At 29.5% G+C, this 17680-nt stretch overlaps 1 protein-coding gene and 1 long non-coding RNA gene across 2 annotated transcripts; both read left to right on the top strand.

Moving 5' to 3' along the window:
- The first annotated feature begins 239 nt into the window (after positions 1–239).
- Positions 240–3106, top strand: LOC109815363 (large ribosomal subunit protein uL30w). Its single transcript, XM_083059319.1, has 7 exons — positions 240–367; positions 484–664; positions 762–859; positions 964–1021; positions 2370–2449; positions 2535–2637; positions 2730–3106. Exons 2-7 carry the CDS (start codon positions 485–487, stop codon positions 2943–2945), a joined length of 735 nt encoding a protein of 244 aa, XP_082915445.1. The 5' UTR covers positions 240–367; position 484; the 3' UTR covers positions 2946–3106.
- Positions 3107–14054: 10948 nt separating this feature from the next.
- On the top strand, positions 14055–15793 carry LOC145953939 (uncharacterized). Its single transcript, XR_014431156.1, has 2 exons — positions 14055–14557; positions 15575–15793. It is a non-coding gene; the product is annotated as an uncharacterized LOC145953939 (long non-coding RNA).
- Positions 15794–17680: the final 1887 nt, after the last annotated feature.

Here is a 17680-nt window from a genome sequence, read left to right as displayed (position 1 = left end):
AAGAAAGGTAAGAGGGTGCATGTAAAAATTGAAAAAAGGAAGGAAGATGTGTAAAAAAAAAATACTAAATTAAATATTGTAGATGTAAAACTAAAAATTAAAACAAAAGAATTTAAAAAAATTAAGAATATTTTAAAAATTCAATTATTTTTTTAAAAACGGAAGTGTACTTATATTAAAAAAAATTAACCATAATAATTTGCGGAAGGCCCAATTAGAAACATAAAAGGCCCAATAAGTGACGAAAGAAACAAAAGGCCACAAAGCTAATCATACCAACGTGCTGATAGAGAAAACCCTATACATATAAAAGACGGAGATTCACGGCCTCACTGACCCTCCGCCGTTGTAAGCAGCACAACATCGAGTGAGTCTCTCTCTCTCTGCATTCTTCTGATGAAATCTTAAGCAAATTATTGAAATCTCTTGAATTTGTGATTTAATGTGATTTGGTTAATTTAATGTGATTGTTGTTGTATGAAGGATGGGCGAAGAGGCAGCGAAAGCTTTGGTTCCCGAATCGGTGCTGAAGAAGCAAAAGAGGAATGAGGAGTGGGCTTTGGCCAAAATACAGGAACTTGATGCCGCCCAAAAGAAGAGGTTTGAAACGCGCAAACTCATTTTTAGCAGAGCCAAACAGTACGCCAAGGAATACGACGAGCAGGTATTCAAATTCGAATTGGGAGCGTTGCATTGATAGAGTTTTGTTTTTAATATAACATTATCTTTGTGTGTGTGTGTGTGTGTGTGTGCTTGTTCAGCAAAAGGAACTCATTAGGTTGAAGCGTGAAGCCAAGCTTAAGGGAGGGTTCTATGTGGATCCCGAAGCCAAGCTCTTGTTCATTATCAGGATCCGCGGGTAATTATTCATTGATATTTATATATTATGCCATTGTTGTATTACTCTCCTTACCTTTTGATTGTTGTCATTGTTATGATTGAATTGGGTTTATGTAATGTCAGTATCAATGCGATGCACCCGAAAACAAGGAAGATTTTGCAGCTTCTGCGTTTGAGACAGGTAACTTTCAGATACACATTAAGGCTTTTTAGGTTTTCTTTTAATTGGTAGTTGCATAATGAGTTGTTGCTATTGGTTTTTGATCTTAATTGAGGCTGATGACTGATTAGTAACTCTGTTTTTGGAGGAGGAAGTAGGTGCTATTGTCCGGGCTTTGTGGTTGCTCTTGTTATTTGAACTATTTGATATTTGCGTCTGTTTGATGTGCAATGTGATTAAACCCTACACCCTACAGCTTGGCTGATTAAATTACATTGCAGTAAACCTTGAATTCTATTTTCTTGAGTTTGACAAGAAGCTTGAGAAAGTCAATTATGATTTTTTCTAAACGAGTTTTTTAGGTGCCTGGGTATGGAAATTATATTGCTCGATTTCTAACTCAATCTAGGTGTTGTGCAATGTGCTGCAAACTTCATTATTTTGCTTTATGATTATAGCATAGGCTTTGAGTTTTACGTTGTATAGTTAATAATTTTAGGATCAAAATCATTGATTGTTTTGGAATCGTACAACATTCCTATTTTCATAGGCGTAGTTGAAAAACTTTGTTGTGAAAAGTGATTATTTTGAAAATTACTCTTGGTCCAGAGTAGCTTGTAAAGATGAGCTACTTTTTGCCTTATTTTCTTGTTACATGCAGTGAGAAGTGCAGTGTCTCAAGGTCAAATAAGATTGAAGTAGGTAGCTTCAGCTGTTCACTAACATTTTTATCAAGTTATTGACCTAGTTATAGCAATAACTTCAGAAATGTTCATGCTAAAAAGATTTGATTCTACTGAATGTTTAATATAAAGTAATTTAAAATGGCATGCTTGTTTGTAGAAACACAATCTACATGTTCTGCTGGTTAAAATGTTTCTAAAATTTATACCCAGCATAAAACTCATTTTGCTTGGATCTTGGTAGGATCATTAAAAGTGTTTTAATCATGCTTTGCAAGTGAACCTAGAAGAAAACCGATTGGTTCTGTTGATTGAGCTAGCTATTTGCAACAATGCCCTACCTATTCAATATTTACTTCACCCTCCTTAAGATAAACTGAGTTTTGCTAAAACCTTCTTTAAGCCTCCTCATTATGTGAGGGTGAATGCACTATTATCGTTATACCAAAAGCTATGCTTTTGTGAAGTGTGAACACTTGGCCGCAATTGGAGCTTTGAAGGATTTGTAATCATTCTCAAATGTGTTGGATATTACTTATGTGGAAAGTTATGCACTGTCTTTGCAATTGTGTGGGTGTTTGTGTTGTGTTATGATTATATTGTATGTCCAAGCAGTATTAGAGTTTAGCCTTATTGTTGTTTTTAATAACAGTATAGCCTTATTGTTATATTTATTTTGACTGCAGATATTTAATGGCGTTTTTCTCAAAGTTAACAAAGCAACCGTGAATATGCTGCGCAGGGTTGAGCCATATGTTACCTATGGGTATATAAAATTTCAGCATTCTTGATTATCATGGTTCGTTACTACCTGCACCATGGGTTCTTAATATTTTGCAAATCTACTTCAGGTACCCTAATTTGAAGAGTGTAAGGGAATTGATCTACAAGAGGGGCTTCGGAAAAGTTAACAAGCAGAGAATTGCTCTGACAGACAACTCTATTATTGAGGAGGTCTGCATGGTTATCAAGCAACAGTCTTTAAATACTTTCTTTGCTGGTTTGTTTTATTACTCAATTTTATCACTTACACTATTCATTTTCAGACTCTGGGGAAGAATGGGATCATTTGCATCGAAGATCTGATCCATGAGATAATGACTGTTGGACCTCACTTCAGGGAGGCAAACAATTTTCTATGGCCTTTCAAGCTCAAAGCTCCCCTAGGTGGTCTGAAGAAGAAAAGAAATCATTATGTTGAAGGTGGTGACGCTGGCAACAGGGAAGATTACATAAATGAGCTTATTAGAAGGATGAATTAGTTTTTTTGTCATATCATCGTTAGTATAAATTTTGAATTTTGAGGTCGAGACCCAAGACATTACTTTTGTTGATGCATTTATTATTTTGAATGATGTTTGAGCTTATTGAGATATTAATTCATTGCTTGCAATGCAATGAAAGGATCCTTAGTTTTTCGAGAGTTGATAGATTTTAATTTTGATGCTTATGAGTGCAAACGGGGATTAGGCGTGTCTCTTTTGCAGTCAACCGAAGTATTAGATTCTATTCTTCTATAGATTATCCTATAATATATAATTTTACTCTTGCTGGAGAAATTTTATGCGTCTCGTAGCTCCCCCAGACAGATCCTAACTATTATGCAGGTTAGGACGACCACTGCTAATCGATAATTAAATATATAATGCAGATTAAAATTGCTTTAGTCTCTAATTATTTCTAGATTTGATTTTCGCCTTTATATGATTGTTCTGTTTTTTATCTTACTAAAAAATGATTGTTAATATCATTTGGGAGTAATGGAGACAAGTTTTTATTTGAAAATAATTCTCTTCAGAATTTCGTCTGGTCTTTTATGATACTCAAATTTGTTATAAATGAATATTTTTGTCATGTTATATTTAAGTTTTATAGTAAATAAATTATGTTGTCATATAGTATTTTTATTATTTTTAGTTGATAGTTTTCAAATATTAAAATTTAAATTAGAAATAATGTAATCACATGATAGATAGATTATTACATTTAGTATAGTATGGTACTATGTAACGGAAAAAAACATTAGTTACTCTATGTTTCTCGTATATCAGTTCTTAGTCATTTATGTAATTTCTTATAAAAAAATATAAAGCAAACTCCTTATAGGATTATATATATATATATATATATATATATATATATATATATATATATATATATATATAAACTTCTAGTGAAGAAGAGAGTGAATGCGAATGTGAGGAAAATTCTTGTTCATGTGCATTCAATATCAATGTGATTAATGCTGAAATAAAAATAGCTCTAGAAATGGTAGATAAAATATCCAATGAAGAAGATAAAATAGAATATTTAAATAAATTAAAAAATCTAATTCTAGAAGAAAATTATGTCGAATCTACCTCCAGTTCGCATAATTTCTCGTTCTTTCTTAAATATTTCATATATCGTTTCTGAATTTTTCTTATTCAATATTTCATATTCATATCCTGTTTATATTCATTATACGAGAATAACTGGATTAGGACCTGAAGAAGATAATTTAGAAAATACTATTTATAATTTTCAAATATATCGAAGAACCATTTCTTCTACTCTTCAAAGATTAATAATAAGCTTAATAAATGATGATTAAATTTAACCATTTCTTGGAGTTGTGCAGCATTTTATGTACAAAATGCTTCGGAAATAGAAAGAGGAGAACCAAGAATGGTCATAAATTATAAACCTTTGAATAAAGCTTTAAAATGGATAAGATATCCTTTACCTAACAAATCAGAATTAATAAATAGAATATATAATGCCACAATATTTTCAAAATTTGACATGAAAAGTGGTTATTATCAAATAAAAGTTAAAGAATCAGAAAAGTATAAAACTGCATTTGTAGTTCCTTTTGGTCAATACGAGTGGAATGTAATGCCCATGGGACTTAAGAATGCTCCCTCTGAATTCCAAAACATAATGAATACTATCATAAATCCTTATTCAAAATTTGCACTAGTCTATATAGACGATGTGTTAATTTTTTCAGAATCTATTGAATAACATATGAAACATTTAAGAATATTTAAGAATTTAATCAAGAAAAATGGAATGGTAATATCCCAAAAGAAAATAAAATTGGCTCAAACAAAGATAAGATTTTTGGGTCATGATATATATCAAGGAACAATAACTCCTATTAAAAGAAGTATTGAATTTTCTGAAAAATTTCCCAATGAAATAAAAGACAAAACTCAATTACAAAGATTTTTGGGATGTGTAAATTACGTAGCAGATTTTATCCCTAATATAAGAATTCTTTGTAAACCCCTATATAGTAGATTAAGAAAAAACCCAAAACCTTGGACCCCCGAATTAACAAGAATAGTTCAAGAAGTAAAGGCCCAAGTGAAAACCTTACCTTGTTTAGGAATACCACACCCTGAAGCCCAATTAATAGTAGAAACCGATGCTTCGGACCAAGGGTATGGAGGAATATTAAAACAAAAACTAGAAAACCACCCTGAACAAATAATAAAATATCATTCGGGTATATGGAACCCAGCCCAATCCAAATATAGTACCATTAAGAAAGAAATTTTAAGCATTGTTTTATGCATGAACAAATTTCAGCATGATTTAATAAATAAAAAATTTCTTTTACGAATAGATTGTAAATCGGCAAAAGAAGTTTTAGAAAAAGATGTTAAAAACCTGGTTTCTAAACAGATTTTTGCCAGATGGCAAAGTTTAATATCTTGTTTTGATTTTGCAATTGAATTTATAAAAGGAAAGAATAATTCAATACCAGACTTTTTAACAAGAGAATTCTTGCAGGGCTCCGCTCATGTCGAACCCCCTAAAGAAAATGGGCTGTTCTTATATTGACCTAACTTGGAGGCTCTGCCACCATTACAGAGAAATATAAGTTCTGAGAATATTAATTCTGTTTAATAATTTGAAACATACTTGTTTTCTGAATCATTTGAATATCATTTTTTAGCTTTGAAATTTCCAAGAATAATTTTATTATCCCAACTTTGCCTAGTTCATTGTGGGTAGTGGAAACGTTGGTAAGCCGGAGAGTGGTAGTAAGACCTAGTGAGAGGCAGTAAAACCCGAGGTGTTCCCGTTATACTACTTGTGTGATAGGATGGAAAGGGTAATAAAAATATTCAAAGGAAAAGATAAGTTAGAAGAAGATATGAAAAATGATGAAGAAAATAATATGAATCAGTTATTACAACACGAATTAATAATCCCAGAAATAGAAAACCAGTTAAATAGGTGGATACTCCCAAAATTGAAAATCTCTAGTATATATGAAAAAGAGTGGACTTCAAAATTACTTCTGAATATGTTATAAAAACAGTAGACAAAGAAATTGATCTTAAAACAAGTCATGAACAAATCCCTTTAATAACTAAAGCTTTAATAGTTGAACATATTAAAAATTATAAATATATGCATATAGGTTCTATTCAAATTGCCATAAAACCTCTGTTTAGGTTAGGCATGGATACTCCTATATTCGTAGCTTTAAGAGATAATAGGCCAACTGAACTTGAAAATCAGATATTGGCTATGTTTGAAACGAATTTGCATAATGGACCAGCATATATTAATAATTATCCAAATTATTCAATAGCACTTAAAAGTTTTCACCATACCGATAATAATTTAATATTAGATGTTAAAATACAAGAAAATAAATGGAATGAAAATTCATACCCTATAGCAATACTTTATAGAATATATTATAAAGTGATGAAAACTCATTTGGCTCCTAAAGCCTTATTAATGAATCCAAAGGATGAAACTACCATGTTGTTAGTAAATCCTGAAAAAATAAGTGCAGTAATACCAAAAACCTTAAAACATAATGAAGTAACAATTGGATTAAAATGGAGGTTAGAAGATATATTAAAACCAGAACCCCCAGAACCAGTAGAAGTAGAAGAAATTGTAGAATATAAATCAGGAACTGTTGAAATTTCTTTTGCCCCTTTAAGAAGAATAAATTCTTTAAGAATAGGAGAAAGCTCTAGGGCATCCCCTAATACTTTTCATACTGCTAGAAGATCATTAGACAGATCAAGTTTAATATATCATAAAAACATGAATTTAAAAGGAATTAGACCAAACCATACAGTCCCAACCCCAGAATATACTTGGGAAGAAACAAAAACTCATAACTCTCCATCACAAACCGAACTTGCCGAAGAAGAAAATATAGATTCTACTATAAATGTTATAAATAAATTTGAAATAGATAAAGAGTTACTAAAACAAGAATTCTTAGCCGAAGAAAATAAAGAAAAAAGAAAATGGTTTTTTGAAACATTTACACAAGAAGAATTAAAAACCCTTAGAGAACAATATTATGAACATCTAGAAGAAATTCAAGAAAATATTCCATATTTCCAATGGTTTGAAGAAAATTGTTTTAAAAATTTAACTGTTAATGTTCTTAAAAATGCTACTAAAATATGGAAAACTAAATCAGGAGAAAAAATAAGTGAAATACCCCCATTAGAAGAAGTTAAATTCCCAAATATAGAAAATAAGGAAGTAGTAGCATCACCCTTTAAAATGATAGGAAGAAGAAATCCAGATGAAAATCCCACAGTATTAGATATACAAAATATTCATAGTCAAATAAATTATACTAATCAATTAATACATCAAGTAGCTTTAAAAGTTTATGAAGAAAAACCAGAAAGTTCAGATAAAAATCCTTTAGGAATAAAACCTTTAGAAAGATCTTTAATAACTCCCACTAGATTTACAGATAAAGAATATAAAGAATTTAAATTAGGAAATAACACAGACAATTTATTGTCAGAAATAAATAAAAAATTAGAAAAATTAAATATAAAAAATATAAATATAATAGATATCCCTCAAGAAGAAATAGGTAATTTAGATATAGAAGATTTAGAAGATAATATATTTAAAATACAGAGAAAATTTACCCAAACACAACCTAATTATAATATGCCTACTACTAGAAATTATTATCAAAGGCCAACCCTTCCAGATATACAATTCGAAGAATGGAACTTAGAAAATCCTTCCTCCTTTAATGGTGAAGGAATTTCTGAATGGAATATAGATGGGATGACCGAACATCAAATCTTAAGAAAAACACACGAAATGTCCATGGCTGCTTCAGCCTATAGAGCAAAACATAGTGAACAACAAACTGTTAAATTATTAATAGCTGGATTTACAGGAGCATTAAAAGGTTGGTGGGATAATTATCTCTCCTCTGAACAAAGACAATATATTTTAACAGTAGTAAAATCTGAAGACGGAACTCCCTTAATGGTAGAAACCTTAATAGTAACTATAATTCAAAGCTTTATGGGAGATTCAACTGTGTTTGATACAAAAACAAATATATATATATATATATATATATATATATATATATATGATTATCGATCAAATATCTATATAACAAATATGTCACATTAGAGTGATTTCATTGAAATTGAGTCATTAATTACATGACTATCTACAAGTTAAATAAGTTTTCTTGTTAATTAAGTCCTATTCTCATTAGTTTCTATCATAAGAAAAATAAAAGGTAAATTTGTAAAACAAAATAATATCAAGTAAAACCTTCATCAACATAAATAACTTAAAGTAATGGATTAGTTTTTCAACTTAAAGGCATAACTCAACTTCAACATCATCTCACAACTTAACAACTAAGGGTAGTCAACTGAATAACTAAAAATTAATAAGGCAATTAAATAAACAATTTATATTCAACTAATAAACAACTAAACAACTTATAACTTTCTCGATGCAAGAAATTTCATGCACAACTTAACAACTTTAAACAATTGGTTAGCTTCCAACTTGAAACATAACCTCAACTTATAACTTAAATCACAACTTTCAATCATCAAATATAACTTACAACATGAAAAACATTTTCAACATAAACAACTTTAATCTTAGGATAAACAATTTTAAGCAATGTGTCATCATGTATATCAACTTATGGAGATCTCTTATAACAGAGGTGAGTAATCTAAATGGCTAAGCCCTATCTAACAACAATGTTTGACTTGTTAAAACTAGGTCAAGTATAAACAACATTAGGCCTCTTAAAGTTCTATGTATACATATTAAATTGATTTTTCAAGTTTTGCTACTTAAACTATGAAAGTTTAATATCAATGTTAGGATAAAACAACTTAAGTGTGAGTCTATCACGACCTTAGCATGCATATCTAAGCCTCACATGAGATTAGTCTGCCAACTATTCACCAAATAATACACACTTTTTTAGCAATTAATTAAGGATTTTACCTATCAATTTTATATATTACTTGATTTGTCACTTTATACATGTATACCTCAACCTAATCCTTATACAAATTCCACATAAAATTTAGAAGAGACAACTTAAAAACAATCACACATTCAGAAGCCAACTTACCTACTGAAAGGTTATCAACTGGACTCTTAGAGAGCACCACAACTTAAATTTACAAAATGAAATATTTTAATTTTTAAAATAATTTTACTCTCCTTTAGTTTTTATGTATCTCAACTAAGAGATGTATTTTCACCATATCCCTAACAACCTAACAACTTAAATCAACTTTAAACATCAAACACCTTTCAACTTACTCAACATTTAATCAATTATCAACTTATAACTTTAACAACTTGAAATATCATCATACATCATCCTAGATCAATGCATAATGAACTATAATCATACAACATCATTTATATAAATGCATCATCATACTTCAACATTAAGCAACTATCAACTTTAACAACTTAAAGATATAAACAACTTTAAACATAATCAACTTCCAATAATAGGCAACTTAATGCATCATACAAGTTTCAATGTGATCAACCCAAAACATCATCATAGGTCATTATATAATTAAATACATTCAATCTTCATCTTACATCATGTAAACAACCAATTAAACAAGATAAGTTGAGAACGTTATAATTTAAAAAAGGAAACAAGTGCTTCAAGCGCCTAACAACTAACTCAAAGTTACCAACAACTAACTTGGAGTTATCAACAACTATAGCTTAGAGTAATTGAAATTTGCTCGGAGCATCCAAAATTCATTTAAGCGACCAAACCAAAAAGCATCTATAAACGTTCTCACTTACTCTCTTTGAGCGACTCCCATGGATCCTTTGAGTGAGTAAGCCCATAAAACATGTATGAACCCAAGAACAACTCATCAACTCAAGAAAAACATCCAACAATTCAAAATCATATCATCCAAAACTCAAACCTTGCATACAATTCATCATATACCATCTATTAACATCGTGCAAGTAAAAATAAAAAAAAAATTGCTACATGCAACAATAGTTCTTAGCAAGATCATCAATTCTCCACCTTTACCAGGAAAATCTCAAGATATGAAGAACACTAAGTTTTATCTTCAAATTCAACTTGAATGATTTTCAAAGCATAATCATCATATTAGAAACAATAACACATCTTAGTAAATCAGTTAACTAACTTGTTTTATCTCGAATCGCTCGGAAATAAGAAAAGGAAAAAGGAATAGTGAAGAATGAATCTCTTCGGGTATTTCAAATTCACAATCTTCTAACCTTGAATCTTCAATCCAACACCACTACTTGACTAAGGAAAATATCTACAATGCTCTCACAAAATTAGAAATGAAATCTCTCAAGCTCTAGAGCTTATCTCTCTAACTTCTCTCTAAAATCCTAGAGTTATGAACTTATGAAGTTCATTTCTCAATATATGTCTTATATATCTCAACTCTCCTCTGACCAACTTTCATACACTTAAGTTATATCTTCTATAACTTGAGATTAGAGTTATCACAATTCTAACTCTCATCCCACAAAGGCTAACAGCAACCAAACAACATAAAATAACATTCTCATTTACATATATCATAAACATATATAATTAAGAAAGAACATAGTGTTACAAATAACAAAATGATAAATTAAAAATGATTATAGGTTAAGAAAATCTTATATAAGTATTTCTGTTAAAAGTAAAATAGTAAAAAATATTGGTGTTGAAAAATTATTATTAAAACACATACACACATTTATAAATATTTATACATATAATTAATCAAACAAATTTATATCATTTTAAAAATTACAATTCTTAAAATTTATAATTTTTAAATATAAAAAATAATTGTTGTGAATTAAACGTCACTTTTTAAAAAGTAAATAAAAATCCTCCAGAAAAGTTCACCGTGGATAACTCTCACCAAATCGCTCTGATTAACCTCTTATAATCACACACCTAAAAAAACAAAACAAAAGCAAGCCTATGAAACCTGTTTTATAAAATAACAGGGATACCATCCTTTCCTACAAAATAGTAAACCAAAAGCGATGACTCACTCTAATGAGGATAATCACAACTTGAAGCTCTATTGCACATGATCTCAATCATGAAGGCTCAAAGAGATTTCTAGTAACCACTATTTTAAAGAAACATGCCTATTTATTTATAATAAATATTATTTCAGGAAAACATTATTTGTTAAATATGAAATTTTTTAAGTTGATATTTTTGAAAATATTTGAGATATTAATTTTGATTACTATAGCAAATATGTCATTCAATTTTTTACAATCTTGGAATCTTTAATTTATAAATGGATTTGGATAAAAGGAATGCCTTATTTAGATTTTAGATAATTTTATTTCTAATTTTTTTTATTAATAAATTGATTTTAAAAAAAAAACTTAAATTAAAATAAGACATGACTTTATGTAAGATCAAAATTAACCATTAATCTTTTTGAATATTTTTAGTGAGATTACTAATCACCTATACTTAATAAAGGTACAAGTTATATTACATTTAATTTTTAAATCCCTAATCAATACAAATATGCACCAATTATTCCATGATAATCGATTATAAGGGAAGATTGATTTCCCAAAAACCTTTTCAATAAAAAAAAACTTTTTTCGTGATTTATATTTTATAGGCTTTGATTTTAGAAATTTGTATTTGGTAAACTTGAGTAATACAAAATAAAAATGATTTTAGGTTTTCAGATTCTAATCCTTTCCCAATTTTAATCCTAACAAGTCAATTACAGATAAAATTAAATGCAAGACAAAAGTATTTTAACACATCAAAACTCATGTTTTAACTAGTGGAGGTGGTTCCAACGCAATTTAATTAAGTGGTGATTACAACACTAGAGTCTCTCACAACCTCCCATCGACAAGCATAGAGAGACTATCGGTGTATCCATCAGTCAATGTGTGAGAGCCAATAGTTGAAAAATGCTCGAAAATCTAAATATGTAAAACCATTAATATAGTTGAATGTGAAAAAGAAAATTACAAAATACACGGGTTAAATAAAACTTTTTTTTTATAAATATTTTTAAGAGAGTTATATCCTCCGATGTACTTCATATGATATAAACTAACTGGTTTGACTGAGCTAATCATAAAGGCATACCAAGATAGAGACATTCCACGCGTTCTCATCATATTTGTCAAGGTCGTGAAAAAAACTCTAATATGAATGTCAAATCAATTTACGTGGCATTCTTGTCATCAAAGATAATGCAACCCACCAATTGCAATAAAAAAAACTCGTTTCTAATATGTCCTCAATCTATACTTACGCATTGTATAAGTCTCATAACTGGTTGGATTGCAAATGCTTCGTCGAAGGTGACTCCAAGTTGCTACATCACATTGAGGTATGGGCATGGTATCCTAACTATAGGTAAATGAAGGAGAAATGACATGTCATCTAGAGTGATGGTTTTCTCCCCAATTAGAAGTGAGAGGAACAATTGCCTTTTGCCACCACTCAACAAAAGTAGAGAAGACATCGTTGTCCATTATGCAATATTAGTGTGCCTATAGAAGTGGTGCCAACCAAAGCTCTTAACACATGCCATCATGTGCTCATTTTGCCTTGAAGGACAACACCTTCTTCTCATGGTTCATCACCTTCAACTTGTGGCGGTCCTCTCACATCCACAAGGGTGTGGCAATATGGTGTTTATAGGACCTCAATGCGAGCACATTTTTAAGATCCCCCAAAAAATACTAATTTTCTTTCCATCTTCATAATCAATCATGAATCACAATTCATCATTAATTCTTAATAGTTATTAGAATACCTAAATTGACAAGTTTTTAGTGAGGACAATCGAATGATTTATAAAAAGATAAAGTGGTTAAGAAATAAATATGTTGAGATCTCTCTAAAACTTTCTAAAATATTATATTTATTATGAAAAAAAATAATTTTTCAAAATAACCTAAGACCAAGTTAATTCGTCAAGAATATAAGATAAAATCTACTCTTAAAAATAAGTCAAAAGAATAAGATGAGACTCGGTACATTACTTCCAAGGAAAAATAATTTTGATAAATCACTAAAATAATTTTAAATATTTTTTAAAACTTAATGAAACATATATATACACCTCAATATCAATCAAAGTATAAAACAAAAAAAGCTCAAAAGTAGTTGGTTGTACTAGTAATACACAGGCCTTAGGAGCCATAACTAGCTCATGTGATATGTAAATAATAACAAACATTGTCTCTAGATAGCTCTTAATTAACCTTTTTTTGTGTGTTGTTAGAGTTCTTTTTCTTTAAGTTGAAGTAATAGGTTATGCTTTATAACGATGTGACAGGTCTTACACTTACTGCAATTTAGCAATTAAAAAAACATAAATCTAAATATTTAAGATTATAATTTAACAATTTATGAATTTACATGCAACAATATATGTATAAGAACAAACAACTAAAAACATAATAATCCTTTAGTGGAGTTGTAACATAATGTACATATATTTAAAATTATCCAAACTATAAAAAATAAAATCCTAAGTTGTCGGTCAATTAAGCAACCACTAGCTGTATTAGGACAACCTCCACCTAAAACACTGCTACCATCAGCATGGCACCAAAATCCTACTTCCCCTTTGACCGAATCCTACCATGTTCCCATGATAATATGATTATTGTAGTTCAATAACAAGGAAAAACAAGGGTAAAAACCTAAACAAGAAAACAACTTAATATAGAAACACAATATATGGCTATATAGGTATTATCAACAACAATTAATTAACAACTTTCAATAACTCAACATTATCAACTTCACGACATGATTAAACAAGATACAACTCATTCACACATCAATAATTCATCTTCACAACACAGTAATTTCACAACATAACAACTCCAAAACACAACAAATATATGCAATCACACATTTCTACTAAGAGATCTCTTACAACACTTGTGAGTAATCTAAGTGCTTGACTCTACCAAATCACAATGTTTGATCTTTAAAAAGGAAATTTGTAACATCCCAATTTTAAAAATGGTAATTACTATTATTGTAATATTCCAAATTTTATTAAATAAAACAGGTTATTTTGATTTTAAATATTTATTGAGATTATTAGAAAGTTTATCATATTTTTATACGTATTTTTACTATTCATATATACGTATTTTTACTATTCATGTATACATATTTTTACTATTCACATATACGTATTTTACTATTCACGTATACGTATACGTGAATAGTAAATGGCTGCTAAGGGTGGCACGAGGGAAGCAAGGTTCAATTTTATAATTAATTTGAATATTTTAATGAATAGTGCATAGTAACTTATAATATTATTTTAATGAATAGTGCATAGTGCATAGTAACTTCAAAATTTCTATAAATAGGGGCCTAAGGTTTTGAAAATTCAGAATTCTAGAGAGAAGGAAATTCTGGAGAAATAGAGAGAGAAAGTAAGAGAGAGAGAAGGAGAAAGAAAAGGAGGTTCTGCTCTAGTGCCTCGTTTAAGGAGAAAGAGGAAGAGATTCTGCCCAAGTTTTTAGAGAGATATTGCACTAGTTTCAACTCCTACTTATCTAGGTAAGGGGGAGGAGAACCTTATCTTTTTAAAATTTTATATACTATTATGTATAATTATTTATGCATTTATTTGATTATATTTATTTAGTGGGGTGCCCCTAACCTCACTATATTTATATATTTATTCAGTGAGGTGTTCCTAACCTCATCTAACTACTTAACTTTTAATTACTATATTTATATATTTATTCAGTGAGGTGTTCTTAACCTCATCTAACTACTTAACTTTTAATTACTATGTTATTGATATATTTATTCAGTGAGGTGTTCTTAACCTCATCTAACTACTTAACTTTTAATTACTATGTTATTGTTATATTTATTCAGTGAGGTGTTCCTAACCTCATCTAACTACTTAACTTTTAATTACTATATTTATATATTTATTCAGTGAGGTGTTCTTAACCTCATCTAACTACTTAACTTTTAATTACTATGTTATTGTTATATTTATTCAGTGAGGTGTTCCTAACCTCATCTAACTATTTAACTTTTAATTATTATGTTTATTTATTTACGTTATTATTTAGTGGGGTGTTTCTAACCTCATATATTTGTTTAACCTTTAATTACTATTACTTATTCTATGATTATTCTTAAATCTATTTTGAGTAATTTTTTTTATGATTAATATAATTTGTTAAAATGTCTTTTACTCATTTTAAAGATAATTAATACTCTATGGCCATAGACGATAAAGTTTGAATTATTTGTAGCTGGAGGTTTAACCTTGGGGATTTAAATGAGTAAGAAATGGAGGTGGAATAATTTTTGGTTGGTGTTATAATGATGCTCATTTATCCTGACTAGTCACTACAAGTATAATTCAAATTTTATTATATCAAGAAAATCTAATATTTAATCTGTATATATATATATTTACATATATATATATATGTTAAAATTTTATTTATAAATAATTATGTTTATTCGTTCGAATTATTGTATTTATTGGATATTGTTCTTACTCCTTTCTTTTCTTTGTTTTTTTTTTTAAATTAAATATATTATAAATAGATGGATCAACTTGAGATTCCAGATCATTTTGCTGTTATTGTTACTGCTGTCCTACATGGAAGGAAATTGGAATATGGAGACTATTTGATGGATCTGTTATAACTTTACTTGTCAATCATATTATTTTAATTGTAATTTTCTTTCCGTTATGAATATATATATATTGTATTAAAAGAGTAAGGAAAATGAATAATGTGTAAAATAATACGTTATTCTAAATATTTTAGAACGATATGTTATGTATTAAATTCACAAGATATTCTTTTCTTTACTTTTAAATTTTATTAAATAAATATATAGATATTGTTAATAATATAATTGCGAAAATATTATAATTTTATATTGTATAATTTGGGTATTAGAATTAGGCGTTACAAAATTAAGTCAACAACGTCAAGTCAACACTACAATGGCATACCAATGCCTAAAAACTACTCCATTGATTTCTTGGATTTCTCCACTCATGTTAGAGAGCACTTTTAGGAGATGCGATCTACTTGCTTAAGTGAGTGAACCCCTTGCTTTGACTAACCAACGAGCTTTCCAAGCGAGATAATTCAAAGAGCACCTCTAAAATGGCCACACCATCTCACTTAATTGAGTAAATTCTCGCTTTGAGAGAGTACACCCAAATAAAAAATACAACTCAAGAACAAAATCATCAACTTATAAGAAACAAATTCAACAACTCAAAATTTTCTCTTCCAACATCATGATTCACACATGCAACTCATAAATTAATATCTACTAACATCATATAACTCATAAATCTCAGGAATCTCAACATGCAACCACATTACATCAAAGATCATCAATTCTACTATTTAAGCAAGAAAAGAACCCAAACAAGAACATCCAAGTTCCAAGTCTCAATTCAATAATCAAAGCCACCAGTTGGGCAAATCATCATAATAATCCATACATGCAACACAATAAAAGTTAATCTAAAAGCTTCCCTTACCTCAAGTATCCAAGAAACAAGGAAGAGAAGGTAAAACGATGAAGAACAGGACTCCTCAATGTAACACCTCGCATTTTTCAAAATTAATTATTTATAAATATTTTATTTTAAAATATTAATGAGCTAATTTTATGAAGTGTTTTAATTATAAAATGAAATATTAATGCAGGTATAAGTATATTATAATGTTTTATTATTATGTTGTTGTTATTATTATGATTATTTTAAGGGAAGGGGATTGATAACTAGGGTTAATTTATGTAACTGTTGGTTGGATAAAAGGGAGGTTGAGTCAGTTTTTAAAAATCAAAAATAAAGAACACACCAGTTTCTTCTTATGCTTTTATTTTCCATTTTAAGCTCCAAAGAACCGAAAGTAGAGAATAGAAACGGGAGGAGATCAACTCGATGATGCACATTCTTCACTTTTTCCGGAACAAAGTAAGGGGGTGTGAGAATTCTCATTCTAAGACATGGGATAATTGTTGGGTAGTGAGGTTGAACCCTAACCTCCGTCGATTATATGCGTTGTATGAAGGGAGAAATCTCAATTATTTTATGTTCTTGTTTATTGTCTTCCTTGTGATTTGTCTACTATTGGATTGTTATAAATTGTGATTATTTATGATTAATTTTTTGTATTAAGCCTTATTAATCTGGATTGAGTTGCTTGTGGGAACCCTAAGAGTATGCATTTGAGAGTTATTATATGAGTAATTAGTATAAGTATGTAATTATATGTATTATGTGTCTTATAAATGATTGATATGTTTTTTTTTAGTGTTTTACCTATTGAAATGATTATAGTGACTTTAGGTACGAAAATGAGATAGTTCGCATTTGTACAAGTTTGGTTTACAGATATGATGTCAAGCACGTCTCACCAGGCACCACTATGGCTTGAGTAGAATGCACATTTTATTCCACTCACACCGGGCGTGGGTTATGTCCTGCTAGGCATTATTGAGGCCAACAACTAAAGTTGTTCTCTATGCCACTCACATTGGGCATGAGTTAAATTTTGTCGGGCGTGAGAGCTCCAGGAAATTCCATGTGGCTATCTCGCCGGGTGTGATATGAGTCACATTAGGCCCGATTCATCCCGAGAGCTATAAGTGCTTTTTGGACGTGATGCATTGGGTGTA

This window comes from Cajanus cajan, chromosome 1, assembly GCF_000230855.2.
Source record: "Cajanus cajan strain Asha chromosome 1, NIPB_CcT2T_4, whole genome shotgun sequence".
Lineage (NCBI taxonomy): Eukaryota > Viridiplantae > Streptophyta > Magnoliopsida > Fabales > Fabaceae > Cajanus > Cajanus cajan.
This window is presented reverse-complemented; position numbering and strand designations above follow the sequence as displayed.

What these genes read in the sequence shown, in the direction of transcription:
- LOC109815363 (XM_083059319.1), top strand. Translation starts at nt 485, where the DNA reads ATGGGCGAAGAGGCAGCGAAAGCTTTGGTTCCCGAATCGGTGCTGAAG. An exon ending in GAGCCATATGTTACCTATGG is followed by an intron (nt 2,450 to 2,534) that starts GTATATAAAATT and finishes AATCTACTTCAG; the next exon opens with GTACCCTAATTTGAAGAGTG. An exon ending in ACAACTCTATTATTGAGGAG is followed by an intron (nt 2,638 to 2,729) that starts GTCTGCATGGTT and finishes ATTCATTTTCAG; the next exon opens with ACTCTGGGGAAGAATGGGAT.